Source organism: Annulohypoxylon maeteangense, assembly GCF_022496945.1.
Source record: "Annulohypoxylon maeteangense strain CBS 123835 unplaced genomic scaffold GGS22scaffold_1, whole genome shotgun sequence".
Taxonomy (NCBI): domain Eukaryota; kingdom Fungi; phylum Ascomycota; class Sordariomycetes; order Xylariales; family Hypoxylaceae; genus Annulohypoxylon; species Annulohypoxylon maeteangense.
In genome coordinates, this window is record NW_025953248.1 from 1,938,186 (window position 1) to 1,964,100 (window position 25,915).

The 25,915-nt window shown below is 45.8% G+C and overlaps 9 protein-coding genes across 9 annotated transcripts; 7 read left to right on the plus strand and 2 right to left on the minus strand.

Moving 5' to 3' along the window:
- Positions 1-468: 468 nt before the first annotated feature.
- On the minus strand, positions 469-2,196 carry GGS22DRAFT_149878 (GTP-binding nuclear protein GSP1/Ran). Its single transcript, XM_047959211.1, has 6 exons — positions 1,973-2,196; positions 1,754-1,853; positions 1,502-1,594; positions 1,274-1,427; positions 1,011-1,216; positions 469-960 (listed from the first exon to the last, which is right to left on the minus strand). Exons 2-6 carry the CDS (start codon positions 1,811-1,813, stop codon positions 826-828), a joined length of 648 nt encoding a protein of 215 aa, XP_047823887.1. The 5' UTR covers positions 1,814-1,853; positions 1,973-2,196; the 3' UTR covers positions 469-825.
- A 440-nt stretch (positions 2,197-2,636) lies between these two features.
- GGS22DRAFT_149879 (uncharacterized protein) lies at positions 2,637-4,181 on the minus strand. Its single transcript, XM_047959212.1, has 4 exons — positions 3,919-4,181; positions 3,792-3,864; positions 3,405-3,736; positions 2,637-3,338 (listed from the first exon to the last, which is right to left on the minus strand). The coding sequence occupies exons 1-4, from the start codon at positions 4,087-4,089 to the stop codon at positions 3,210-3,212; spliced, it is 705 nt and encodes a 234-aa protein (XP_047823888.1). The 5' UTR covers positions 4,090-4,181; the 3' UTR covers positions 2,637-3,209.
- Positions 4,182-5,000: 819 nt separating this feature from the next.
- On the plus strand, positions 5,001-6,091 carry GGS22DRAFT_149881 (uncharacterized protein). Its single transcript, XM_047959214.1, has 2 exons — positions 5,001-5,641; positions 5,707-6,091. Exons 1-2 carry the CDS (start codon positions 5,286-5,288, stop codon positions 5,843-5,845), a joined length of 495 nt encoding a protein of 164 aa, XP_047823889.1. The 5' UTR covers positions 5,001-5,285; the 3' UTR covers positions 5,846-6,091.
- Positions 6,092-6,310: 219 nt separating this feature from the next.
- Positions 6,311-8,190, plus strand: GGS22DRAFT_149883 (alpha/beta-hydrolase). The gene has a single exon (XM_047959215.1). The coding sequence runs from the start codon at positions 6,684-6,686 to the stop codon at positions 7,926-7,928; it is 1,245 nt and encodes a 414-aa protein (XP_047823890.1). The 5' UTR covers positions 6,311-6,683; the 3' UTR covers positions 7,929-8,190.
- Positions 8,191-10,086: 1,896 nt separating this feature from the next.
- On the plus strand, positions 10,087-11,926 carry GGS22DRAFT_194278 (14-3-3 domain-containing protein; the record flags this gene model as incomplete). The annotated part of the gene is made up of 4 exons (XM_047965479.1): positions 10,087-10,098; positions 10,424-10,773; positions 10,849-10,936; positions 10,998-11,926. The coding sequence occupies 4 exons, from the start codon at positions 10,087-10,089 to the stop codon at positions 11,349-11,351; spliced, it is 804 nt and encodes a 267-aa protein (XP_047823891.1). The 3' UTR covers positions 11,352-11,926.
- Positions 11,927-12,639: 713 nt separating this feature from the next.
- On the plus strand, positions 12,640-17,456 carry GGS22DRAFT_149886 (SacI homology domain-containing protein). The gene is made up of 6 exons (XM_047959216.1): positions 12,640-13,563; positions 13,695-14,981; positions 15,047-15,582; positions 15,635-15,744; positions 15,798-15,907; positions 15,962-17,456. The coding sequence occupies exons 1-6, from the start codon at positions 12,929-12,931 to the stop codon at positions 17,250-17,252; spliced, it is 3,969 nt and encodes a 1,322-aa protein (XP_047823892.1). The 5' UTR covers positions 12,640-12,928; the 3' UTR covers positions 17,253-17,456.
- A 249-nt stretch (positions 17,457-17,705) lies between these two features.
- On the plus strand, positions 17,706-19,664 carry GGS22DRAFT_149887 (uncharacterized protein). Its single transcript, XM_047959217.1, has one exon. The coding sequence runs from the start codon at positions 18,023-18,025 to the stop codon at positions 18,914-18,916; it is 894 nt and encodes a 297-aa protein (XP_047823893.1). The 5' UTR covers positions 17,706-18,022; the 3' UTR covers positions 18,917-19,664.
- A 567-nt stretch (positions 19,665-20,231) lies between these two features.
- On the plus strand, positions 20,232-23,446 carry GGS22DRAFT_149892 (pre-mRNA-processing factor 39). The gene is made up of 5 exons (XM_047959218.1): positions 20,232-20,766; positions 20,847-21,062; positions 21,119-21,222; positions 21,591-22,796; positions 22,848-23,446. Exons 1-5 carry the CDS (start codon positions 20,695-20,697, stop codon positions 23,014-23,016), a joined length of 1,767 nt encoding a protein of 588 aa, XP_047823894.1. The 5' UTR covers positions 20,232-20,694; the 3' UTR covers positions 23,017-23,446.
- Positions 23,447-24,563: 1,117 nt separating this feature from the next.
- GGS22DRAFT_183411 (heme peroxidase) lies at positions 24,564-25,734 on the plus strand (the record flags this gene model as incomplete). The annotated part of the gene is made up of 2 exons (XM_047964083.1): positions 24,564-25,053; positions 25,148-25,734. The coding sequence occupies 2 exons, from the start codon at positions 24,564-24,566 to the stop codon at positions 25,732-25,734; spliced, it is 1,077 nt and encodes a 358-aa protein (XP_047823895.1).
- Between the last annotated feature and the right edge of the window lie 181 nt (positions 25,735-25,915).

The following is a 25,915-nucleotide window of genomic DNA, read 5'->3' on the forward strand; positions in this document are numbered from 1 at the left end:
CATAAAGTCAAAAGTGGACCCTTTACAAATACTACGGTATTGTACACAGCAACGTGTTCTCTCAAATTCCGCCTAGCCAGCTAGCTTCTAGCTTTTAGGTAACAAGAGGTAGGCGGCAAGGCGGCATCTATCGCTGTGCAAATGTTCCGACCAAACTGTACCAAACTGGTCACCAGGTTGTCAATGCGCTACGAGCCCCATTAATTTTAACACCAGTACCCTTGCGATTAGAGCATCTTGGGGTCCAAAACATCATTTCGATTGGACAAACTTTATGACTTGCATCGTTAGCTGTATACCTTAGGGTACCTACCTGAACTTTCATGAACTGTCGGATAAGCGCAGCGGGTCTGGATTTCTTCCAAGTTTGTAATCAACATTATCAGTAACATTTGATATGGATATAAGGATTTTGGGGCAGGACTGAAATTGGAAGGTCTTCTTCGATGATGGCCTACCTACCTAACCCGTACGTCAATATTTACGCACTTTTACTAAGTATTTTCACTTATTTATCAATGGATATTCCATGATTAGAACCCGGGAATACTGATATAAATACCTTGGCATCATTAGACCTATGAATTAGACCTGCAATTCCTTTCTCGTAACTCTCTATTGGGTGTGGTTGTTGCTATCTAGTAGCTGCGAAACGCAGCCATGCATGTGAAATCAACGGTTATGAAAGGTTCTCGGTCCCAACCCAGCCTGTGCAGCTTAACTGTTCCACACTAGCTCACACAAGAAGCCCCTTATCCTTCGTCAAGTCGAAGTATTACCGTGGCCCATCCTACTCACGTGGCGTATCTTCTCGTTATCCCTCATTTACAAGTCATCATCGTCATCCTCACCAGGCAGCGGCATGGTGGCGGCCTCGTCCATCTCCTTCTTGTATTGCTCAAGGAGCTTCTCGTCGACCTGAGCAGTAGGCGGGGCGAGGGCAGGTGCAGCGACGAATTCCTAATTAGGTTAGCTTAGTTGACACCGACGATTGTTTTGAATCAACTTACGAGAGCAGGGTTTCCAACAAGCTTGCGAGCAAGCCACAGGAAGGGCTTCTCGAAGTTGTAGTTAGACTTGGCCGAGATATCGTAGTATTGTAAGTTCTTCTTGCGGTGGAATGTGATAGTCTTGGCCTTCACCTTGCGCTCCTTCACGTCGACCTTGTTACCGCACAGAACAATGGGGATGTTCTCGCAGACACGGACCAGGTCACCTATAATTCAAGAGTTAGTTAAAAACAGAGTTGATCCACAAATTGAATTCTACTTACGGTGCCAGTTGGGAACGTTCTTGTAGGTAATTCGGGATGTGACATCAAACATGATGATACCACATTGACCGTTGATGTAGTAGCCATCACGGAGACCACCGAACTTCTCTTGTCCAGCAGTGTCCCAGACGTCGAAGGTAATGTTACCGAAGTTCTAATTATGGTCAGATGGTTTGCGCCAAACAGAGCGGACGCGAAATCGCGGGGGCGGGGGGTGGTTTGACTTACGGTCGTGAAGCCAAGGGGGTGAACCTCAACACCGAGAGTTGCCATGTACTTCTTCTCGAATTCACCGGTCAAATGGCGTTTGACGAAGGTGGTCTAATAATCATGATCAGTGGTCAGTGGCAGGATATTTCAAAAGGCGGGGCAATTTATGCGCAGGCGATCTTGATAAACAGAGTCCATCGTAGCGACATAGAGATAAATGAACAAAAACATAACGTAAAATGAGGGCGATAGATGAGAGCAATTGCTTACCTTGCCGGTACCACCATCGCCGACGAGGACGAGCTTGAAGGTAGGCGTTTCAGTAGCCATCTTCTTCCGTTATGATGAGATAAACAGAAAATGGAGAGGACTAGGCTCGACGTTAGTGGGGTGTTCGCTAAAAAATTGTGGAAGAGAAATGTAGAATTCTTCTTCGCAATCTCGACGGAAGGATAGCTACAATATATATCGAGATGCAGGCGGACGTACTTGATATTATCGAAGAAGAGCGACGAAGAAGCGGTCTTGGTAGTATCGCAAATTTCGGTGTTGGCAAAGTTGATGGGCGGACTAATTGTTTTTAAGAGTTTGGAGGCGGGACCTGGCAAGTGGTAAAGGTTGGGTTTCCCTCAAAAAAAAAAATCGGGCGCACGGTTGCGGGGCAGCACGTGATCCCTGGGCATTAATGGAATGGAACGAGCAGAATGAGTACATTACACTGTAAAAGACAGGTAAAAAGACAGGCAAAATGGAAGGAATGACGCACATTTGAGGTGGACTGGAAGTTCATTCTGGAGGCAGGCACGCTAGGTACAAACTATACACCTACCCAACCTGCCAACCTGAGCCCAGGCGTCCAATTAAGCTAAATGTATTTTGTGTAAGGCAGGTTCTTCGTAGTATTTCCATGCCGGAAGGAGCTGAACACTTAATTTAATATTGACCTTCGATTCTTTATTTAGAAGTCTTTCTTTTCATTGCGAACAATCTATCTTGTGCAGATCTCAAATGTTTACAAAAGGCAGTGCGCTTCATCAAAAATTTTCATGGCTCCCCAATTGTAGCTAGTCAGACATTTTCTTGTCGGGCTTTGCTATTGTTTACCTAGTAGGTAAACGAAGGGATCTAGAACTGACTCCGTCATACCTAATTATATGCAATGTGTTTATTCTTTCCTGCCTAAAAAGCGAAGTATCTAACTGAAGAATATTTATGGATGTTGTTTTGCTCTTGGTCGATTGCTCACGCTCTATTCGCACCAATTCAACCCATTTACCTCGGCTACCTGGTACTTTATGTCTTTGGGTGATAGGAAATTGAATTGCAACGATCTTACCTACCGGATAATTTGATGGCTTCGTCCATCTTGTAACACCACGAGCCCAACTCTTATCACGTTAACGATCCTGTTGCGATGAAGTAAGGCTGGGCATCGATCAGGCTATGGAATAATAATGCCTTATGTATATGTTGGCACTGTTGATTTCCAGATCGGCCATTTTCGAAGCTGCTTACTCGCGTGAAATGGATACATAGCTCTACCTGACTCCCCGCAAAAATAAGCTAAGGGTTCATGTGCCGTTCACGAGCATTGAATCATCTATCTTATCAATCAGGTAACGCCGTAGTCCTAGGAATCTACACTGCCGGAAGAAAGAGGTATCGGAATTCGAGGCAAGGGATAAGTTCGTGTGAAAAATGAATATGCATCGTTGCCCAGAATCTCCTACAACGGCAAGATATGGCATCCCAATAAACCTCTGCCTCCCCAATTCTGTCGAGGGGTCAAATTTAGCTGTAGTTCTTGTCTTCCACTCGACTCGTTCCGACGGGAGATTTTGACGAGAATCCTTTGCTGTAGACATCTTTTTAGTCTAACGGGTCCAACTTGGCGAATTAGATGCTGGTGTGTTCGACTTACGCCTTCATTCCCCTGGACACACTCTGCTACCTTCTTAAGGCCATCATGGTTACCCTTATTTACATACCCGAAGTTTCGAATCTCATCTCCAGGTTTCAAGCCAGCTGACTCTGCCGGGCTGTTCGCAACCACACTGTTGACTTTTGCAAAAGGTTCGCCTAAAGTAATTGGGATAGAGTCGCCTAGCATCTCAGCACGGGTCGTCGTTGTGGGTGTAACATCTTCAGTGTCTTGGATGCTCGCAAAATGTTCGTGAAGGTGCTTCTCTATAGCGTTCATGAGACCTTTGTAATCGTTCTTCAAGTGGATTATTCGTGCCCGTGTAGTGCGTACTAACGCGGATAGTTAGCTCCAATTAGGTAGAGTGTTGATCAAGTAGGACCCTACTTTGTGCCACGTCAATATCTCCTCTGGGGAACCCATCGGCGGTGGTCAAGGGCGTTTCCATGTTGACTCCATGCTATAAATGGAATCAGGACCAGCATCGAAAGAGAAAGAAACAGTATCCACTAACAGAATCAAGTACACCACTTAATGCTTTAAGTTCGGCTTCTAAATTCTCCTTCTTAGCCTGGAGCTCAGCAAAGGATAAGTGTTTCTCATTTCCGTTTGCCAGAGGCCGGGACGAAGGTCCCGCAGGAACCGTAGGTGCATGAATATTATCCATTCTTAAGGGAAGTCCCATTATATTCTCAGATGGGTCAGGTCATCAGTCATCTTATGAGAGTCGTTATCATGTACCAAATAGTTACTTTGTTAAAGAAGCTTAGAATTATTAGTTAGAGTTGAAGTGAAGTTTAGGCCAGCATAGAGGGGACGCGTTAAGAGGTGGGGTGGCGGGGTCAACCAATGAGGTAATCGATCCACTTAGAACTATCTACATACATACCTAGGTACATGTCTATAAAGATATCCATCGATTCACCCCTCTATAGTGACTTTCCTACCTATCGTAGCTACTTGCATATTACTAATTACTGGGTATGTATATTTTTATTTCTTTTTCTTCTTTTAAGTTGTCTGATTTCTTGTCTGAATTACGTGTCTTTCATTTGTTTGCCTGTTGTACAAGCGTGGATCGACTGAGTATACATCAATGAATACCTAGACGTCCGACACAGCCGGGTTTTAATAAGAATATGTACCTATCTACATGTACCTAACTAGATACAGAATATGTATTGTATAAAGGAATATGATACTTATTGGAAGAGAATTGGTTTCAATCATTTTTTTACTCGAAGTCCTTAAAGTAATCCAGAGCTACTACGTACTTACGAAGCCGCCTGTTTTTTTGGGCATCAGATGGCTTGAAAGGCATAAGAAGCAGCAAGCTGAGAAGTTTGTTTCTCTCCTGGCCCCTGCAGATCCAGCCTGTCGGTTACGCGCAGGAAGCTACCTAGGTGATGGGGTACGTAATGTGATGTGGGAAGGGAGTCTGGTTTTAGCGAATCATTCATCCGATTTCATCGGGATCTGCAACGCGACTTCAGCGGCTTACAAAGATAAGCGAGTACGCTGCAGATTCGTATTCATATAAGGAACATATCGATCTAAGTATGTAGTGAATAGATGAATGCTGATGTCTTGGCAGGGGAAGATTGTCCCCCGGCCTTACGAAGTCTGATTTAAAACAAGTTCTTATTATTAGAGTACCTAGGAAGGTCCACCTTCGTACGTTCATTGTTGATCATTGTTCTGAATCTTGATGAAAGATCAAGTTTGACTAATAATTGTACCTGGCTCACTAAGAAAATTGAGACTCTTTAATAAACACTGAAGTTCCCTCTTCCGTGTTCCACTACATTTGCACCTCTCATTCTCTACACCACGCTCTTTACAACCCATCTGGGCAGACATTCGCTTGCAGGATATTGAAAAATGCGTACCGCTACCTTGGTTGGTCTATTGACCGCATCGGCAACTTCTCATGCTTTGAAATACACCGTCCCTACCAGCCTCAAGGCTACAGCCGTGGACTGTGTTTATCCGGCCAACTATACAGTTTCCGACTTCACCGTCTTCACAGACGTAGTCGACAGCACTAAAAACATCACATCGTTCTCTTTTGCCGACGCAGGCACTGGAATCAACACCACGTGTAGTCACAATTCGACTTCAAAGCCAAGTTCTGTAGGCACGAACCGATGGCCTTGCGACAATTCCAATGTCTCGTTCATCTACCAGACGACTGGAATTGCTGGGTTGACCTTGGTCGAAGTGGCGTGCCCTGGAAGGTATGTATATGATTCTTAGTTGGACATTTTACTCACTATCTCTTGATGACTAACTATGAATATAGCACTCCCCAGTTCGAAGCCTCTGGTCTTATCACACCTAACCTCACCTGTACGAATTCAAGCTCGGCCTCGACGTGCGTAGCCAAGCAATCTCCTATCTTGGGAGAGTTTGACAGCTTTGAACCTGCACCTCCCTCTTAGACTAATGAGTTAGCTAAATTAGCAACTTGACTGCAAGGGATATCGAGGGATTCATCAGCTCTATAATGGGAATAAACTAATGATAGATGGCTATAATCTGCAATGAACATTATTAGGAAAACTTTATTTGACATAGAGAACGAGCAATGGGTAGATGGCCTACCTACATAGGTAGACATGCATATACATACATGTATTGTAATTAATCGAAGTTAAATCTAGATATTCCCGTGACGTATTTCGCTTTTTCGCAATCTTACTCTATCTCCTCTTCAGGTTTCATGCAAGTACGGGAATGATGGCGCTACTCAAGATACCGAAGTCTAACCTTAGAACAAGATCCAATTTAGCAGGTACCAGCAACACCCCCGTCTGTACCCCGCGTTACCAAAGTTTCATGTAATAGCAGCTTCCCATTGGTCCAACAACCATTCACCTCGTCATTCCATAGATTTAGTTGCCCAGAACGTGTTCCGATGCAATAGCCGGATCATGGCCAAGGTTGATTTCCGACTGTCAACTTTATTTGGTACACCCTTTCTTTTTTCTATTTAAACATCACATGAGTTAAAATCCAATGGAAGCATTGGCGCAATGTTTAATGCACAAGTGTTCAACATCGACGGGGCGCTTTCAGTCTTCATCATCACTTATTCTACATAATATCTAATAAATATCCTTCTTCATTTGGCTCTATTCTCCTATCCTATCCTACCTCCTCGGCTACGGAGCCTGTCTTCTCTAGGACATGGCCGTTTCTAATTGCTTCTTAAGAAGATTCCTTTGAATATCCGAATCTGAAGCACAATCAAGTTTATCCTGTATTACACTGTACATAATGATGATGATGCTGATGCTTTCTCTGCTGCTGTTATATACGGTAGCTGCGTCTGTATTCAGGCCTCTTCCCAAGGGGACCCAGCACCCCATTCCACAACATAACGATGGCTCAGCTCCTGATCACGTCTCGCCTAATCTTTTCGCATCTCTCGAGCGCTTCTCCCGTCTAGTCGACATAACATACTGCGTTGGTACTACCGGTATCGTTCCACCATTTTCGTGTGTATCTCGATGCGATGAGTTCCCGACACTCGACCTCGTCACAACATGGAATACGGGTGTCTTGATGAGCGATAGCTGTGGATATATTGCCATTGATCACGGAGCAGGCCCGAAATCATTTACACGCAGTGGGAGGGTTAATAGTAGGGAGGACACTATGGACATCAAAAGTCGCGGAGCAATCATTGTCGCATTTCGCGGTACATACAGTATCACCAATACCGTCGTCGACCTGAGTACAATACCTCAAGAATATGTTCCGTATCCTTCACCGGACCATGGAGGCTCTGAACCACCCAGAGAACCAAAATATACCTGTCATAATTGCACGGTTCATATGGGCTTCCTGACGTCATGGGAAATGGCTAGGACTATTGTTTTGCCAGCACTCGAGCCACTACGCAAACGGTATCCCGACTATCCAATTTATCTCGTTGGCCACAGCTTGGGTGGTGCTGTTGCAGCTCTCGCAGCCTTGGAGTTGAAAGTCATTTCTGGTTGGGATAAGATGATCGTGACGACTTTCGGTGAGCCTCGAGTTGGGAATGACGGGTTTGTTGAGTATCTAAATTCGGTTTTCGAACTTGGCGGTGAAGAGAAGCCAATTGAGGCGCGAATGTTTCGGCGCGTGACGCACGTGGATGACCCCGTGCCATCGCTTCCACTTTCGGAGTGGGGGTATAAATCTCACGCCGGTGAATTCTTCATCTCTAAATCCGATCTGCCCCCCGGGCCGTCAGATATTCGGGCGTGTGCTGGAAACCACGATCCGCGGTGTATCGCAGGCTCAGCCGGAGAGCCCCTTAAAAGGACTGGCCAGATTCTTGCCGAGGAAAAAATGCAAGATACGCCTGTATGGACTGGGGGGTTATGGGATATTCCATCCCGGTTCAAATTGTGGCAATTATTCTTTGCGCATCGAGACTACTTCTGGAGACTAGGATTATGCGTACCAGGAGGCGATCCCATTGATTGGGGCCGGGACAAATATCCCAACTACACTAATGGTGATGAGTTATGAGTCACATCTATGTGACGTCTAGTACGAATATGAGGCATTCCAGTGCCTATTCTTCTGAGCTGGTTGATCAGGAGAGACCCAATTTGATAATGCGAACAAAATAATTCGTCAAAAGCTTGAAGATAATGCATAATTTATATGTCTAGGTATTATATACTAGGCAATGAAAAGTTCATAATTTGTGTTGATATAAGATATTATTCAATATGCAACATGACAATCATTGAAATGCCATATTTGATCTTCAGCACCAACCTTGAAGTGCACGGGCTTGTAAAGCCGTAGCAGTGGATGCTTACTTAGTACCTACCACTTATATACCTATATACAAATGTAGTAGCTAGGCACTAAAGTATGTACTACTAGGTAATGTAAGTGCTTATAGTGATGATCTGATCTAAAATCTAAATTGAGGTATACATTCATTTATCTAGTACTTAACCAGCTAAGGTAGGTATTCACAGATAGGATCATGAGGCTATAGATTTTAGTGAACAACCCAATCGATCGGGTTCGATTATAATGTTAGTCTTGGCATGAGGACCGCGGAATCCGTAGGGCGAGCTTGTGACAAGGCCCTAATCAGTTTCGATTGTGCTATGGTGCGTGAAAATTATTTTTTGTAGTAGTAGAGGAGGGACCCGTGACTGGAAGAAAAGGATGCCAGCTCAGCCAGGACGGCTAAGCCTACTGCGTAGGAGAGTGATGACAACGCATGGACCGATAGACCACACGATGATAAGACCCTGCATGGAGAGTAGGTACTTGGTAGTAGTGGGGTTTTGGAATCTCATGGTAACTTCGCAGGTAGTATATTCATTGGGCGATACTATAAAATGTTATAGGATAGTAGTATAAGATATTCTCCGTAGCACCGCTACACAACGGTGTATAGTATAGTACCTCAGTACGTACCGGTAGTATTTAAAGGCTAAGATACCTGCTGTATACCTGAATATACTATACGAGGCATCATCATGTTGTCGGTCTGGATCACGCGTCGAGACTATAGAGAGAAGGCGAACGATGATACATAATAGGTTGGGGGCCATTTCGCTGACTGATGTGATATTAGGCTTCTCGTCTCATTCCACAGCCGACTCGCGCAACAAACGCTGCAGCGGGCATGCGAGTCAGCGTCTAGATCACTGGTCGGTTCCATGCAGTGTCGACTGGTTCTACTGGATAATGAAGCAATCATGTCGTCTTCTCATGAGGGGATATATATACTGGTAATATGAAATCCCGGTCAACATCATCGACAGTCCAAATCCTCATAGCCGTTCAAATGAATATTCAGCTACCACATAAAACATGGATTAGTGAGTTCAAAGTTGAGGCGGACGATAGTGGGGAAACAAATTATCGTGTAATATAACTCTTATGCAGAATGTGAAGAATAAGAAAAAAGGACTGCATTAAATGAAAGATTTTAGATAGAGACAGCCGTATAAACCTGATAATGTAGGTAGGAAAAGTAGGTATCTATATGTATTAACGCTTTCATTGAAAATATCAATCTATGATGTTGATAATCCTTCATCGTTCATGATTGTTCTTTTTGTATGTACTGATACTTGATAAGGTATGAGATTGAGAGAAGATTCCAGGCCGAAGACGGCAATGAGGGGCAAGCAAGCTTTTGACAAGGTTGAGGTACCAAGATACCTAGATACAAACCAGGCAATTGCACGCTGATTGTAATCGTAACCTGCCTCTAGGCGGCCTGCTACTGCCTGCGTAACCTGAACCGGGACTGCTAGGCATTCAACGATCACGCTAGAATGAGGCGTATTGTACGAAGTACCCAGGTACTCAAGTACTATGAACAGCATGGATTTTAATGTTCTTTTCCGCACAAGCCAAGTGCTAAAGTTGGAGAACTCAGGCGCAATTTTGGGACAAATTTGGGACCTGACAGCCAGTACCCAGCACCCAGCACCTGGCCGATTTACTGATTTCTCCTCCCGCACCTTAAACCTCGTCGATTTTCAACACCCTTTAACTTCGACGTACACTTGTAAACAATCCCACCTTTTTCCCATTCTACTCACAAACAAACAATTCATTACCCGACTTTCTATTTCTACGTCCACTTCCACTTTGATCGTCATCCATCTTGTTCACCACCATTTCCGTACACATACGATAGACCAAGATGACTACTGAAGTAAGTTCTCAATATCCTTACCACTATCCGTTCCCTATTACCCATTACCCCGAATCCCTTTTCCACATGCACTTCTCGAGGACTGCCTTGTCTCGGTCATGCTGCCATTCGCCTCCACCGCGCCCGCACACCACTGCATAACCTCATAACCTTAGTTATACCTTCTATATCGCCCTTTTTTGTGTACAAGGACTCTGCTAACATTGATTTTTTACCTGTAGCGTGAAAGGTTCGTTTAATACTGCGCATCCCCGCCTTTATGATACCGCTTTTCGATGTATAGTACAAGGAGAAAATGGGCTAATTAGTATTCCTCCACAGCAAGACCTTCCTTGCTCGCCTTTGCGAGCAGGCTGAGCGTTACGATGAGATGGTTACCTACATGAAGGAAGTCGCTAAGCTTGGCGGAGAACTCTCTGTCGACGAGCGCAACCTTCTCTCTGTTGCCTACAAGAACGTCGTCGGAACCCGACGTGCCTCGTGGCGAATCATCTCTTCGATCGAGCAGAAGGAGGAGTCTAAGGGCTCCGATAAGCACGTCTCCACCATCCGTGAGTACCGAAACAAGATCGAGACCGAACTTGAGAAGGTCTGCCAAGATGTCTTGGATGTTCTGGATGAGAGCTTGATCCCCAACGCCGCCACGGGCGAGTCTAAGGTCTTTTACCACAAGATGTAAGTTATCTTTCTGCCACCGTGATATTATTGCTTCATATTGCCACATGCTAATATCGTATTCCCTTTTTTCAGGAAGGGCGACTACCACCGTTACTTGGCTGAGTTCGCGTCTGGTGAGAAGCGCAAGGTCGCTGCCACCGCCGCCCACGAGGCATACAAGGTAGGTTCAATAAGTCACGAGCATACGTTGCACAAGCATTGACAAGTATTTTTTTTATTAGAGCGCTACCGACGTAGCCCAGACTGAGCTCACCCCCACGCATCCTATCCGCCTAGGACTTGCGCTCAACTTCTCAGTCTTTTACTACGAGATTCTCAACTCGCCCGACCGCGCTTGCCACCTAGCCAAGCAGGCCTTCGATGATGCCATCGCAGAGCTCGACTCATTGTCTGAGGAGTCTTACCGTGACAGCACACTCATCATGCAGCTGCTCCGTGACAACCTGACTCTGTGGACTTCTAGTGAGAGCGCAGAGGGCGAGGGTGCTGCCGCCCAGGAGGGCGCTAAAGAGGACAAGCCAGCCGAGGAAGCCGAGAAGCCTAAGGAGGAGGCTCCCGCTCCCGCCGAGTCTTAGACACCTCACCGTTGATACCTTCTTGCCGCGGCTCAACATGCATACTCCGTAAGACTTTTAACAGGGCCGGGGTTTCGTCAATGCCTAGCTGGCGAAGGATTTATGGCATCGGTTGGGATGGGTGACTCAGGCGATTATTTTGAACGTGGGAGTGGAAAATATGGGCAGGTTTTTCCCTTGTCACCTTTTCCCTCAAGGATATGTCAGTCAAGGCTACGCTATAGTATGCCTTATACTGGACAATACGATATGCATTTCCACAACTACGGCTGTATTTCAACCGCCTCTGCGCGTACAGGGGCTGGCGAGGGCTTCTTGATGGTCATGTGGACAGTTTCATACACGTTTCCCCCCTGTTTGTTTTTATGGTTTTCGAGAGATATCTCATGTTTTCCTTTGATCAGTCAAATACATTGCACATCCCCTATAGTTGGCCTTGTATGGCAGACCTTACGTACCTCGTAAGATTCAGGTAGTCTACAGGTCTGCTTCGGGTGGAATTGCAAATGATCTACGCCTTATTGCACCAATCGGTGAGGAGAATGTTTCCCTATGGTTGGCCCTGGACAGACTGCGTCGATTAAGGCTGGACTTCTGCTGCTTTGATGCGTGTTCACCACATTCGTCAATTGCCAATCCGCATCTCCGCAATGCGTATTCCCTATACCAGAATAAAAAACAAAACTTAGTACCGACTTATTGACCTCCGAAGTTGAAAGTGCTTGTTATACCTATCTAGTACATGAAGTATCCATGTAGATGCTCGCCAATTGTGATTAGGGGTATGCATGCCACTATAGTAGATCTTTAGTAAGGAATGTCTCATCTGAACTATTAACATATTTCCGATAGAACATTGCGATTCCTCGGCCTGTTCGGTATCTTGCTTGGTATACAGCCCCCCTTTTGCATATCTGGCACGGTCAACCTGGCTAACCTTGCTATGCATTCACCGCCATTATAATATGTGATGATAGTTAGGTATTATGATTGTTCTAGCTACTTCTGAATACAAGCGATCTCAGTTATAGGTGGTCGATTTGGTATCTATCACTTGATTAAGGACAGTTTTAGTACGAGAAAATTAACATGTTTCATAGCATTATACTACCCAAGGTAATAATACCTTACATATACCTCGATGATGGGTAGGATGAGTGAGTTACTTACTCAGCTTCAGCCTCATAGGTTGATAGGTTGGTGCTCGGCGCCCCACTAAGAAAATCCGGGACCCTCTTTTCATAGGTAGTGCCCTTTCCCCCACAGTGGAAATTTAACCAATTTGAACCGCCAATTCGCAGGGCTGATGCGGAAGGGAAGGAGCAACGTCACAAGTCCAAGTAAGGCCAAGTTCCAAGAACATTGAAGCATGTGCATTGTGCACCCTACACCCACCACTAAAATTTGTACCCTCAACATTTGTAGATTCCACCTTTGTGGATTTTGATTTGATTTTTTCTCTCATCGATCTTTCAACTCTTCGACCCTCCGACTCCCTTTCTCGATATTGCTTCTAGGTAGCATGTGCTACTTTTCGGAACAGCTCCTATCGTTTCCCGCTGTCCTGCTAATTCAGCATGGATCAGTACCCTCCCGTGTCGCGAACCTTCACTTCAGCACCGTCGGCTGAGAAGTCCAGCCAGTTACTCCTCCGCGAGTATCCTCATCGAGCAATCGCTATCGCTACGCCGACCCATGCCTTAATATTCCGATATAGCCCTACAACGAGCGAGGCGATCGCGAATGGCTCGCTTGTATCCGTCTCGTCAGCACGATCCCGTAGTACCGGCGACGGACCCGTGTCCAAATGCATGGTCGAGTTCTCTCCCATATCCAAACAACTCCTTAGCGACTTCAGACCTCTTACGCCCCGTCCCATTTACGGAACACTGGGTCTTATATCCATAAATCAAGATGTATTCCTATGTGTAATAACGCAGGCATCGCGGGTAGCGACGCTGCGACCCGGAGAGACTGTCGAGAAAATTGCGAGTGTCGACTTCTTCTGCCTCAACAGCTCAGAGTACGATAATGTTATATCCCTTAATACGTACGACAGTGACCTCTCCGACTCTACCCCTCCATATGGTCAGAGTCTTGGCAGAAGGGAAGGCGAAGTAGAATCCCCATACCACGAGCTGCGGGGGCTATTGAGCAATGGCAGTTTTTATTACAGTACAGACTTTGATCTGACAAATAGGTTACAAGATAGGTTTGTTTGCTCTTCCGTAATAGTTGTAGTCTTATACAAGTTTCTTCGTTTCCTAGTTTCCTAGTTTCCTATCCCATGCTAGGGTGGATATAGGTCGAATTCAGCACCTGAAGCTGACACCATTCATATAGGCCGATAGATCCGGATGCATTCGATATTGACAATTTCGACGACTCTTTCCTGTGGAATTATTTCATGATCAGTCCTTTGGTCCAGTTTAGATCTCGGCTGTTAGCTCATGAGCGCGAGGCTCTTGACAACTCCAGGATTTTGACCTCTGCTATAAGGGGATTCTGCTTAACTATGACGATCCCTCAAAGTGCTGCTCCTTTACGAGATGCCAGGTCTGGTCTTCCATCTTACCTCACCGTTATCTCACGTCTATCTTGTAAGCGAGCTGGAACTCGCTTCAACAGTCGAGGTATTGACGATGATGGACACGTGGCCAATTTTGTCGAAACAGAAACAATATATTGGAGCCCCTCTGGCGTTCTCTTCTCATATGCGCAAGTTCGTGGCTCCGTGCCAGTATTCTGGGAACAAACTCCCGGTCTTATCCCGGGCCAGCAGAAGATCTCGATTACGCGCTCGGCTGATGGAACTCAACCAGCCTTTGATAAACATTTCGAGGAATTAGAGCAGTCTTACGGTGCTGTACATATCGTCAACCTGCTCAGCGCAACGAAACCAGGGGAGGCAGAGCTTACAAATCTATTCCACTATGGCTTACAGCATTGTTCGCTTAGCCGTGCTGGTGATCAGCAATCGTCTGATCATGCCCTATTGCGAGAAACGGACTATGATTTCCACGCAGAAACGAAAGCGGTTGGATATGAGGCTGCTCGGGAAATCCGACGATATATTGAGCATTCCGCTGATGGTTTCGCGTACTATTTAGCTGAGCTAACAGACGATATGATCGATATTAACGAATCGCCTGGTCATCAACGGATGGTTGTTGTGCTTCAACAGGAGGGCGTTTTTCGCACAAACTGCCTAGACTGTTTAGACAGAACCAATCTTATCCAGACTATCATCTCTCAAATGGCTGCTGAGGCATTCTTAACCCACCGTGGGGAATATGCCGCATCGGACTTTTGGATGCGACATTCTACCCTTTGGGCCGATAATGGTGACGCTCTCTCCAGGATTTATGCTGGTACGGGCGCACTTAAATCCTCTTTTACGAGGACCGGCAAAATGTCTATAGCTGGTGCCTTCGCGGATGCTCGAAAAAGTGCAACGAGACTTTACATCAATAACTTTGCCGACAAGGCAAGACAAAACACAATTGATATGCTCCTAGGGCGATTGGTTGGTCAGGCCCCTGTTCATCTCTTCGACCCGATTAGTGATTACATATCCGTCGAACTTGGTAAACGCGGTTCCGAGTATTCGTCGACGGAAAACATCACGATGTAAGTCTTGACATAACTCAAATCTAAGCATCACTACACTATTTATGATAACTAACTCGGCACAGGTGGGTTGGCACGTTTAACTTGAATGGACGCACAAACGGTATTGAGGAGGATTTATCTCCTTGGCTTTGCCCTCAGGTGCTAGGTTCAACGCAGCCTGAGATAGTCGCTGTAGGTTTCCAGGAGATTGTTGAATTGAGTGCTCAGCAGATCATGAATAGCGACCCAACTAGGAAACAACTATGGGAGAGAGCTATCAAGAAGACACTTAACACCCGTGCGAAACAATCAGGGGGAGAGAAATACGTCCTTCTCCGCAGTGGTCAACTTGTTGGCGCTGCCCTTTGCATATTCGTAAAAGCATCGGTGCTTCCAAAGATAAAAAATGTCGAGGGAAGCGTCAAGAAAACAGGCATGTCCGGCATAGCGGGAAATAAAGGTGCTGTCGCAATCAGAATGGAGTACGCGAATACTCAGATATGTTTCGTGACAGCCCATCTCGCCGCTGGATTCTCCAACTACGATGAAAGAAATAAGGATTACGCTACTATTCACCATGGATTGCGATTCCAACGGAATCGGGGAATTGACGATCATGGTATGAACATCATTACATCTAATAGAACATCCATTTACTCACAAGTTCACAGATACGGTTATCTGGCTCGGAGATTTTAACTATCGTATTGGATTATCTCACGAAAGAGTCATGGATCTGGTTCAAAAGAAAGACCTGGAAAAGCTATATGAGAATGACCAGGTACGCCTACAAAATCTTACCCAGCTAAAGTCATATTTACTAACATATTCTAGTTAAATTTACAAATGGTCGCTGGCCTTTCCTTTCCATACTACTCCGAAGCCAGAATTACGTTCATGCCGACATACAAATTCGATGTCGGTACAGATAGATATGACAGCTCGTATGTTATTATTTTATGTATCCATTTTATGGCCTAGACTAATATAGTTGGCAGTGAAAAATTGCGCATCCCCGCATGGACCGACCGTATCTTGCGCAAGGGCACAAATATACGACAACTATCATATAATTGTGCCCCTTTGAGATTCTCAGATCACCGCCCCGTATTTGCGACATTTCAATGTACAGTAAACATTGTAAACGAAGCCCTTAGAGAAAAGATCAGTCGGGAGCTGTACGAACGCCGCAAAGCAGAAGTTGGACACACTGCAGCAAGTCTACTCAGCGAGGATTCTGACGATGACGAAGACCTCATTGGGTATGATCCCATCGAGCCGGGGCTACCTCCGGCGAGCTCAGACCGGCAGAGATGGTGGCTTGATAATGGGAAGATGGCGAAGTCTACAGTTGGACCACCGAAGCCCATCAACGGGAATTCTACTATGGTACTAAACCCTAGTCGCACTTCAAATCCATTCACCCCATCAGAAGAACCAGACTGGGTTGCAATACCCAGATCCAATTCAAGACTTTCTTCATTCTCTAGCATTTCCAGCTCTCCTTATGAACACATTAACCACTCTTCTATCCTCTCAACATCTGCTGCATCCAACTCTTCGCCTAGGAAACTCCCGCCTCCTTTCGATCCAGCAACATTGCCCGCGAAAGTCGGCCAGATCAATTTACATGACGAGCAGAGGAATGAAGCTCCACCACCTCCTCCACCCAGAAGACAGACATCTACAGGTTTCCCTCATTCACAATCGTCTAGCTCTCCAAGTATGCATCCTATGCTACGAGCAACAAAACCTAGTATACCGGAACCGCCAATGAGGACCATGTCTACATCATCCATGGCATCTCATAAGTCTAAGGCGCCCCCGCCTATAGCCAGAAAGCCAGTTCATCTTACGTCTTCCTCGCCGTCTACTAGTCCTTCTCTCCCCGAAACTAGCAGTTTTGATTCACTCGTGGATCAGCAAACGCCAAAACCGCCCATTCCACGTAAAACCGTGACTAATATTTCCAACTTGACTTCTAAACTTGAAGCGAGCAGATCTGGTGGTGCATTAACTGGCGGAATGCTCAAATCAACATCGCCTCATCTTGGTACTATTACACACAATGGGTTTTCTACTGGGCCACCAGGCTCAGCTACAGCTATAAGTCGAGTTCCATTGCCTGGGCTTGGCAACATAGAGCAGAAACCACCGCTGCCAGTACGCCCACAGCAACAACCACAACTTATGCAATTATCTCAGCCAGTAACGAGGTCTAGTATGGATCTTCTTAGCAACGACGACAATACCGAGATGAATGGATGGGAGACACTAAAACCAAGCTAGACATTTCTCTTGTTTTGAGGTATCACATTCAAAAGGGATTGGCGTTGATGCAGCATGGCGTTTACAGTGTTATTGTTCAATCAGAGTATATACGACGTTCTTGCAGGGTGAAAAGGAATGTTTTAAGAAACGAGCTTAGGATGAATTTCTTACGCACAATAGACACGAGACGTTTCTGAAATAAATGACATGGTGATACCCTCATGCTAGTTAATAAATGTTATTAAACGTGACTATGCATAAGGAATAATAGACTGAGAAGTCACACCTTCTTGTTCACGAGATTGATCGAGACGGTGGCCACTCACCCCGAATTACTCCCGTTACTAGGCAGGTGCCTGGATTGACGTCACACCTTGATAAGATAAAAGCTCTAGTCTCTTGAGAAGGATGTCGCGTCTGACTTAGACGTGCATCGACGAACTCAATAATTGCCGAGCTAATTGAACGACAATTGGAAATTTGAATCAATTGGTTTTAGTATCATATGTTCTTTTTACCATACTTTACAGTGTCCATATAACTGAGGTTTTAATTCATTCGTACTCGGCCTAGAACTCCGATGGCAGACATCATCACAGCTTAATTATACCATGTCGAGTAATTATAGCTGACGAATTGTCATTGATATCTCACATCCTTTGCGACCATACAACTAAACCCAGAGCAACGACTTTCCAACGTCGCTTAAGATTCCTCGACTTTACTCGGCGTACTTTGAGTTTTCTATTCCTTTCTCAATAAGTCGCCAAAGCGGCATTTAAAGCAAGATGGCGGAAACCTCGGGAGCATCGTATCGCAGAGATAAAAAGGAGTTTAAGGAATTAACGGATGAGAAGGTGCGACAAATATACGTCTGGAGAACCGAGGTCGAGTATTCGCAGACCCGCTGCATTTGTTCAAATCCTACCATGATTGAGCCTGAACCCGCAAAGAAAGCCAAAGGCGAAAGTAAAGGAAAAGGGAAAGGCAAAGCCGTAGCCCGCAGAGGCGGACATCGAACCGAAGCATCAAGCAGCACTGCCATGGAGTCTGATATTCAGCCAGAACCGTCGCAAGAGCCGGCTGCCCCAAGAGAAATTCCTCTTACGGTTGGGATATTCGTACGCGAGGGAGACCCATGTCCTATGTGCAAGACGCCCGTGAACGAAGGCGTGCTGTTTAGTAAGATTGAGGGGAGCGGGGAAAGAGCGATAGTTTGCACGAACGCGAGTTCTCGATCGATGACCAGCCTCAATCGCATATCGGACGTTCTTTCATTCCGGCAATACAAGACTCCGCCCAGAACGTGGCTGAAGAGGAAAGCGAGAAAGCCTCTAGAACAAATCAAGAGAGCTGTTACCCCCGAGGATGAGAAGTTCAAGGGGAAGCAGGTCCTAAAACCACTGATGGATTTACTGAAGAGGAGGTCGTCGTTGGAATCCGTGAGCTCGGGACCGGCGACGGTACGGCCGAGGGCAACGGAGATGTACCACACGGTTCCGAGCGAGAATGATAAATTAAGAGCAAGAGCTGGGTCAGTTGAGACCCTGCTTTCGAGCTTGAGTGATGATGATGATGATGAGCGTGGAAGACCTAAGCTAACCATTGGTGAGTCTGCAGCGCGGCTACGCAGAGCCCAAAGGTTACTAGACAAGCAAAATAAGAGCGAGAGTAAAACTTAAGTCTTTTCACGTCGATCCGGTGTACGGGCACCTCGAACACGAATACTCGGTTCGACTACGATTAGACGGGCGACTTTATTGTATTATAACAAGAAACGCATGTTATTTTGTGGAGGTGAGATATTTTTCTCTCTCAACGATGGTTACATATAGTTCAGGTGGCTTAAGGTCATCCGGATGTGGACGGATAACGGGTGGTTTGAATTGTTGTTATCAGCATAGTTTTAATAGGGCATATGGATACAGCGGCATAAGGGTTTGGAGATACCCATAGGTGTTAGCGAGTTAGACAGTTAGACTCTTGCTTTCTTGAGGCGTTTTGTAGATTAGAACGGTCAGAAGATTACGTCGGTGGCTAGTACTTGCTTTAGAGTACTGTCTACTGGATTCAATGTACAGCGTATGAGGGTGGGAATTACTAAAACCCAACTCTCCTTGTGTCTGTTTCGTGGTTACCTATCATGTAAATTTTGTATTATTATGTTCGATAGAGGGTTATAACCCAAAGATGCAACTGTATTTAGGTAATTTACCTACAAACGTTTCAATAGGCAAGCGAACACTACCTAAGCAAGTAATCGAAGACATAGGTATTTGATATATGGGTACAGAGTATACCTCGTAGTATATGAAGCAAAGTGAATAAACAAAGCATATGCATCGGTACAGGCCTCAGATTTAATGATTTGAGATCATTTCCATTTTGGATATCCCTCTTCCTATCATATTTGATTTTGGGGTATCATCACCGGCCTGTTTAATGTTGATGTAGGGAATTGGAGGTATGTAGAGAATGAAACCTTGAGAATACTTTACGCTTGGTTACTCTTTGTCAATAATTATTCGCACTTGCGACAGGGAAGTAAAGGAATAAGTCTATGACAACTTATTAAACCTTTATCAAGGAGTCTATAATATTTTTCTCTCCTCACGAGTTGTGTAGATGAAGTTGACTGAAATGTAAGATGATCTAAAGAGAAAATCGGATGCTGGGCAAATTTTTTCTCTCTTTTTTCCCTCTTTCAGTATTTGTACGGAGTACTTTTTGCCTAGTAGCGCTTTGGCCTAGTCAAAGTTAGTCCGTTGAACAAGCTACCATGCATATGTACCTCATTCTCATTCAAAGTGGTGACAATGGTACACAAGTTTAACAATCGGAACATTGATGATTTAATACCTAATACATGACTTTTAGGTTAATGAAAGAACTAACTCGACGACGAGTCCAGTCTCATTTGTGATAAGTCGAAGACAATAACATTGCAACTGCCAACTGTAAGAGAAGTTTAATACCCACCTGACTAACTAGCTCTTTCCTTTTTCATATGTACCCAGTACTGTGATGAGAGTTAAGATTTTAGCACAGACCACTCTTATGCAAGGTGTCTTCGCTCCCAGCCTCATTTAGATTGTTGCATGTGCTTTTCCTTTTTACCTATCCGTGGACCTAGGTATTTGAGCCAACCAATTTTCTCTCGCGATCATCATTGTTCGCCGTCGATCGAGACAGCTTACCTATTGTCATCCACCATACCCATCCACTCATTGATTATCGCGTATTCCGTATTCCGTCTATAGGAATAATGAGCAGCCGTAATCGCAATCATCTATAAGAATTACCCATTACTTGTAAAATTTCTGCGAGTCCTGCGCATCATTTTCAAGCTTCTCTTTGTCGCAGCCTCGCCAACTCGATAACTCGACAACTTACGTAACCTTCCTCCCTCACCTTCACCCCATCAATAGACGACTCGCGCAAGCTTGCCAAAGCCTTCATTATGGCTGATTTCAACAATTTCGGCGCCTCCGATGAGGAAAATGCTGAAATTAAGAAGTTGACTCTCGAAGTAGTACGTATCCGAGCTATTCCATTCGACCACATCCCACAATAGCAAACCCGTTATTTGAGATATAAACTAACGATAACTAGGAGGCTGATACCGACAACTTTGAGTCGTGGGAGAAGCTCATCCGCGCTTGCGAAGGTCAAGAAGGTGGTCTCAATCGGAACTCCAGCCCTCAAGCTCTTGCCACGCTTCGCGATGTGTACGATCGATTTCTCCTCAAGTTTCCCCTTCTTTTCGGCTATTGGAAGAAGTATGCCGACCTCGAATTCAACATCTCCGGTCCGGAATCCGCTGAAATGGTACGTTATCTGGGTATCCTCACTTGGTCGGTTTTGAAGGCTAACGATGTGTTAAGATCTATGAGCGTGGATGCGCCAGTATAACAAACTGCGTCGATCTATGGGCTTCTTACTGTTCATTCAAGATGGAGACCACCCACACCCCCCATTTGGTCAGAGAGTAAGTAGAGCTGGATGTTTTTTACCCCGTAACATTTACCACACGACAGAGTCAAAGTACATACCGGTCCCCAACACCCTTCGGAACGTTTATACACGACTGCTCTGTCGTCGACGGTGAGAAATACCAACAGAATCTATGACATGTTGGATACTTTCTCACACATTCTGCCAGGCCATGGTTTCCTACAGAGTCACCTATTTGACCTTGAACATCCTCGTCGTACTCTCAACCCCGCGCCTTCGGAATGATTTGGAATCGGAACAGTTGCATGCACAATCCCTCCTCTTCTGTATTTACCCCTCGTGCCCGCCCTCACTCCCCAACTTCCCCCTTTGGTTTCCCCTTTTACTGACCTGTATCCGTAGACTCTTCGAGAGAGCCGCAAATTGTGTCGGCCTCGATTTTCTAGCCCACCCTTTCTGGGATAAGTACATCGAGTATGAGGAAAGACAGGAGGCACAAGATAAAATCTTTGCCATTCTGCAGCGAGTTATCCACATTCCGATGCATCAGTATGCTCGTTATTTCGAGCGGTTCCGCCAACTTGCGCATAGCCGCCCTCTCAAGGAATTAGTACCTGCCGAGACTCTTACGCGTTTCAAAGCGGAGGTGGAAACCGAGAGCGCTGCTTATGGTGGAATGGCGCGAACGGAGCTTGAGGTTGAAAGAGATGTTCGCGCAAAAATTGATACCTTATTCTATGAGATCTTTCAGAAAACTCAGGACGAGACAAATAAGCGATGGACATACGAGTCGGAAATTAAACGACCGTACTTCCACGTCACGGAGTTGGAGAACTCGCAACTCACGAATTGGCGCAAGTATCTCGATTTTGAAGAGGGCGAGGACGATTTCGCCAGAACGAGCTTCCTCTACGAGCGTTGTATCATCACGTGTGCCCTGTACGACGAGTTCTGGTTGCGTTATGCTCGGTGGATGTCGGCGCAGCCAGGGAAAGAGGAAGAAGTGCGCCACATTTATATGAGGGCGGCTACTTTGTTCGTACCTGTTAGCCGACCGGGTGTTCGCCTTCAGTTTGCCTACTTCGAGGAGTCGTGTGGCCGTATTGGTGTCGCAACGGACATCCACGAAGCAATACTGATGCAGCTACCCGATTGTGTAGAAGCCATCGTATCCTGGGCAAACCTTGAGAGACGACAGAATGGACTGGATGCCGCGATCCAAGTCTACAAGGCACAAATCGACGCACCACATGTCAACATCTTCACGAAGGCAGTACTGGTTACTCGCTGGGCTTACTTGTTATGGAAGATTAAGGGATCCGTGGACGAAGCGAGGACCGTATTCTTGAAGAATGTGCAGTGGTATGCCGACAGTCGTCATTTCTGGGAAAAGTGGCTTCAGTTCGAATTAGAACAGCCCACGGACTCAGAAGTAGAGTCGCAGCACACCGAACGAGTGAGAGATATCTTCGATGAGTTATTGGCTAAGAGCCGGATTTCTTCAGCAGCTAAAAGGGAGTTGTTCTTGATATATCTTCTCTATCTCCAAGAAAGAGGTGGCCCGGAAGCGATGAAGCAGTTCCTCGCCGTCGACCGCGAAATCTATGGGTATGTGGTTTCTCTTCAACCCAGTCCACTGTTCATGCTAACATTTTGCAGACCCCCGTCGTTGTCAGTACTCGATAAACCCGCGTCTAAGGAAAATGGGGTACCGAAAACTCCATTAGACGATGCTACAAGAGCGAAGGCTGAGGGTAGATATCCTGCGTATTATGAGTACTACATGGAGCCCGACTCCAGCCCGCAAGGCACGGCACCTTTTCAGTAAGGCTGGCTGATAACCCAGCCTCTCCTTAAAATTTTAGAAGGATCTGATCTCAATGGGCACACACTCAAAAGGCAGAATAAGGCAATGGGTCTGTATCATACACGCATTTCGTTTGTCCAAGGACCCACAACTATAATAGGAGCACATTAGGTCTCTGGTGATTCGGCATGATGAGCGTGGGGGAGGTTTCGTGTATAATGAATGAATGGGGGTGGTTGCTATCAGAGGGTCCGGTTGCCCTCGAAAATTACAAGGCAATTCTTCGCATATTTGTGGTCTTCATTAAGTTGATCGAGAATTAAAAGAAATATAAAAAAAATAATCAATCAATCAATGTGCCAATGCCCAGTTTTTGCTAAGTATAGCAAAAGTGGCTAAACCAATTGGCAATTTTTATTAGTCTTGTGACTCAAGATTCAAATCGATCTGCTTGAGTCAGAAATCAATTGACTCATAAATTACATAGTTGAAATCTGATTGATGAGAATATTTTGATATTAGATATGGCTTGGCATGCTAAGAAGAGGAACCCGAGGGGACACGAAAAGCCGAAGGTACGATCCAATTATGATCCGGTAATCGGAGATAAGGCCAAGCTCTACGGATAGTCATCCTTGGATTTTCTTGGTTTTGGAAGCTGGAAGCGTCGAAGAGCCCGAACATTTAAAAGGTTCGGCGTCTCCTACGTTCTGGCTTACGAAAGACCCTGATGCCTTCTCGCTAGTGAGATATTCAACAAGTTGCGACCCCAATGTACTAGTACAGGTACACGTACTAGCATTAGTCTAGTCCCCCGCTAAGTTCCCCGTTCTATTAAAGTGGCGTCAAGTGGGCTCTTCTTAAATAAGGCTTGATGTTCCTGACAAATACTTTAAAGTTGATTATGTAGTTAGAAAAGTTCGCCGATTATTCCTTCCTTGGACTAACCAATTGACATTTAGAATTCACGGATATATCCGTAGATATCAGGAGAGTTTATGACATTTTAACTACATATTTCGCTATGTACACACATCGTAGGTTCATATACGGCACGTGATACGTAGCTATGCGAGTTGCATGCTTCCCATGAGTTAGATACCCGGGGTTTGATTCGCTACTTGAATTGGCATCAGATGTTGCCATTCACAGTAACTCCGTCGAAAACGCTAGCACGGCACCGTGGGCACCATGAACGCCGTTTAGGGCGCCTTATGGACCCGCCTAAAGAAGTCAAGAGAAGACGAAGAAGGGGCGGGTGGCCAATGAGAAATCCCAGATTATTCCTTACTAAGAAGGCGGTTCATCTCAGCGATGGTACTACTGCTCCTGCCGTCCTCGCATTTCTTTTTCTGTCGTGTTATCCCTGGGATTACTTCTCTTCCGCTATTTTCCTCCCACATAACAATATATCTCAGTTATCCTATCTGATTCTTCTTTCCTTTTTCGGTGAATTATATCCCACCACATTCCTCTGCAGTGCATTAGGAAAGCCAAGGTGAGACATTCCTATACCGAACACAATGCTTTTGTATCCTGTTTCTAATCGGTGATATTTGGTGTTGCAGATGTCTGCCACGACGGTATCTCGTCAGATTGCCCGCGCGACCCTGCGCACCACCGCCAGAAACACATTCGCGACCTCGTCTCGACAGGCTTTCCGACAACATGGCCGCCGTTTTTACTCTTCTGAGCCACCTAAGTCTTCGGGGTCGTCTACCCTACTATATATAGCGGGTGCCGCCGTCGCAGGTGGTGCTGGTTACTACCTTTACGCTCAGGGTGGTTCGGCCAGTACCAAAGTCTTCACCCCCACCAAGGAAGATTATGTGAAGGTATATAACGAGATTGCCAAGCGTCTCGAGGACAACGACGAGTATGACGATGGTAGTTATGGCCCCGTTCTCCTTCGTCTGGCATGGCACGCCAGCGGTACCTTCGACCAGGCAACTGGTACCGGTGGTAGCAATGGTGCTACCATGCGATTTTCCCCCGAAGGTGACCACGGTGCGAATGCTGGCTTGAAGAACGCTCGGGACTTCCTAGAGCCTGTTAAAGGTACGTTTCTGTCAGATGAGTCAAGTGGCAATCTCACGCCCTTGCATGGACCATTAAGATAATTGACGCAACATGACTAACACTCGGCTTATAGCCAAATTCCCCTGGATCAGCTACTCCGATCTTTGGATCATCGGTGGTGTCGCTGCCGTCCAGGAGATGCAAGGCCCCACCATTCCGTTCCGACCTGGTCGTCGGGATGGTGACGCTGCGGCTTGCACTCCCGATGGACGTCTTCCCGACGGAGCCAAGGGCGGAGACCACCTTCGTAACATCTTCTACCGCATGGGCTTCAATGATCAAGAGATCGTTGCCCTTGCTGGTGCCCACGCCTTAGGTCGATGCCACACTGACCGAAGTGGTTTCGAGGGTCCGTGGACCTTCTCTCCCACTGTGCTGACCAACGACTACTACACCCTTCTCTTAGACGAGAAGTGGCAGTGGCGCAAGTGGAACGGCCCCAAGCAGTATGAGGACACCAAGACCAAGTCACTCATGATGCTTCCTGCCGACTATGCCCTCATCCAGGACAAGGCTTTCAAGCCGTGGGTTGAGAAGTATGCTAAGGACAACAACCTTTTCTTCAAGGACTTTGCTGCTGTTGTCAAGAAGCTTTTCGAGCTCGGTGTTCCCTTCAAGCAGGACGCCGAGACCATCATCTTCAAGCCCACTAACGCTTAAAGATTATCTAATGAATATGATACCATTTTATAAAATCTAGAAGAGATGATACTAGACAAGATGTTAGACCAAGACGAAGACAAAGACAAAGACAAAGACGGATAATGCCACAGCTGGATCTAGACTTAGACCTAGAACTAGAGACGATTCATGTCGCGAACGATGAGAAAGAAGAGGTTTG

Bases quoted from the DNA above. Each gene is read 5' to 3' on its own strand.
- GGS22DRAFT_149878 (XM_047959211.1), bottom strand. From the start codon at position 1,813: ATGGCTACTGAAACGCCTACCTTCAAGCTCGTCCTCGTCGGCGATGGT. The intron at 1,217-1,273 runs GTAAGTAGAATT...CTTGAATTATAG, and splicing joins GAACGTTCCCAACTGGCACC to GTGACCTGGTCCGTGTCTGC. The intron at 961-1,010 runs GTAAGTTGATTC...TAACCTAATTAG, and splicing joins TTGTTGGAAACCCTGCTCTC to GAATTCGTCGCTGCACCTGC.
- GGS22DRAFT_149879 (XM_047959212.1), bottom strand. From the start codon at position 4,089: ATGGGACTTCCCTTAAGAATGGATAATATTCATGCACCTACGGTTCCT. The intron at 3,865-3,918 runs GTTAGTGGATAC...TTCCATTTATAG, and splicing joins TAAGTGGTGTACTTGATTCT to CATGGAGTCAACATGGAAAC. The intron at 3,737-3,791 runs GTAGGGTCCTAC...TATCCGCGTTAG, and splicing joins AGATATTGACGTGGCACAAA to TACGCACTACACGGGCACGA.
- GGS22DRAFT_149881 (XM_047959214.1), top strand. From the start codon at position 5,286: ATGCGTACCGCTACCTTGGTTGGTCTATTGACCGCATCGGCAACTTCT. The intron at 5,642-5,706 runs GTATGTATATGA...CTATGAATATAG, and splicing joins GAAGTGGCGTGCCCTGGAAG to CACTCCCCAGTTCGAAGCCT.
- GGS22DRAFT_149883 (XM_047959215.1), top strand. From the start codon at position 6,684: ATGATGATGATGCTGATGCTTTCTCTGCTGCTGTTATATACGGTAGCT.
- GGS22DRAFT_149886 (XM_047959216.1), top strand. From the start codon at position 12,929: ATGGATCAGTACCCTCCCGTGTCGCGAACCTTCACTTCAGCACCGTCG. The intron at 13,564-13,694 runs GTTTGTTTGCTC...CCATTCATATAG, and splicing joins ACAAATAGGTTACAAGATAG to GCCGATAGATCCGGATGCAT. The intron at 15,583-15,634 runs GTATGAACATCA...ACAAGTTCACAG, and splicing joins TCGGGGAATTGACGATCATG to ATACGGTTATCTGGCTCGGA.
- GGS22DRAFT_149887 (XM_047959217.1), top strand. From the start codon at position 18,023: ATGGCGGAAACCTCGGGAGCATCGTATCGCAGAGATAAAAAGGAGTTT.
- GGS22DRAFT_149892 (XM_047959218.1), top strand. From the start codon at position 20,695: ATGGCTGATTTCAACAATTTCGGCGCCTCCGATGAGGAAAATGCTGAA. The intron at 21,063-21,118 runs GTACGTTATCTG...CGATGTGTTAAG, and splicing joins GTCCGGAATCCGCTGAAATG to ATCTATGAGCGTGGATGCGC. The intron at 22,797-22,847 runs GTATGTGGTTTC...AACATTTTGCAG, and splicing joins GTCGACCGCGAAATCTATGG to ACCCCCGTCGTTGTCAGTAC.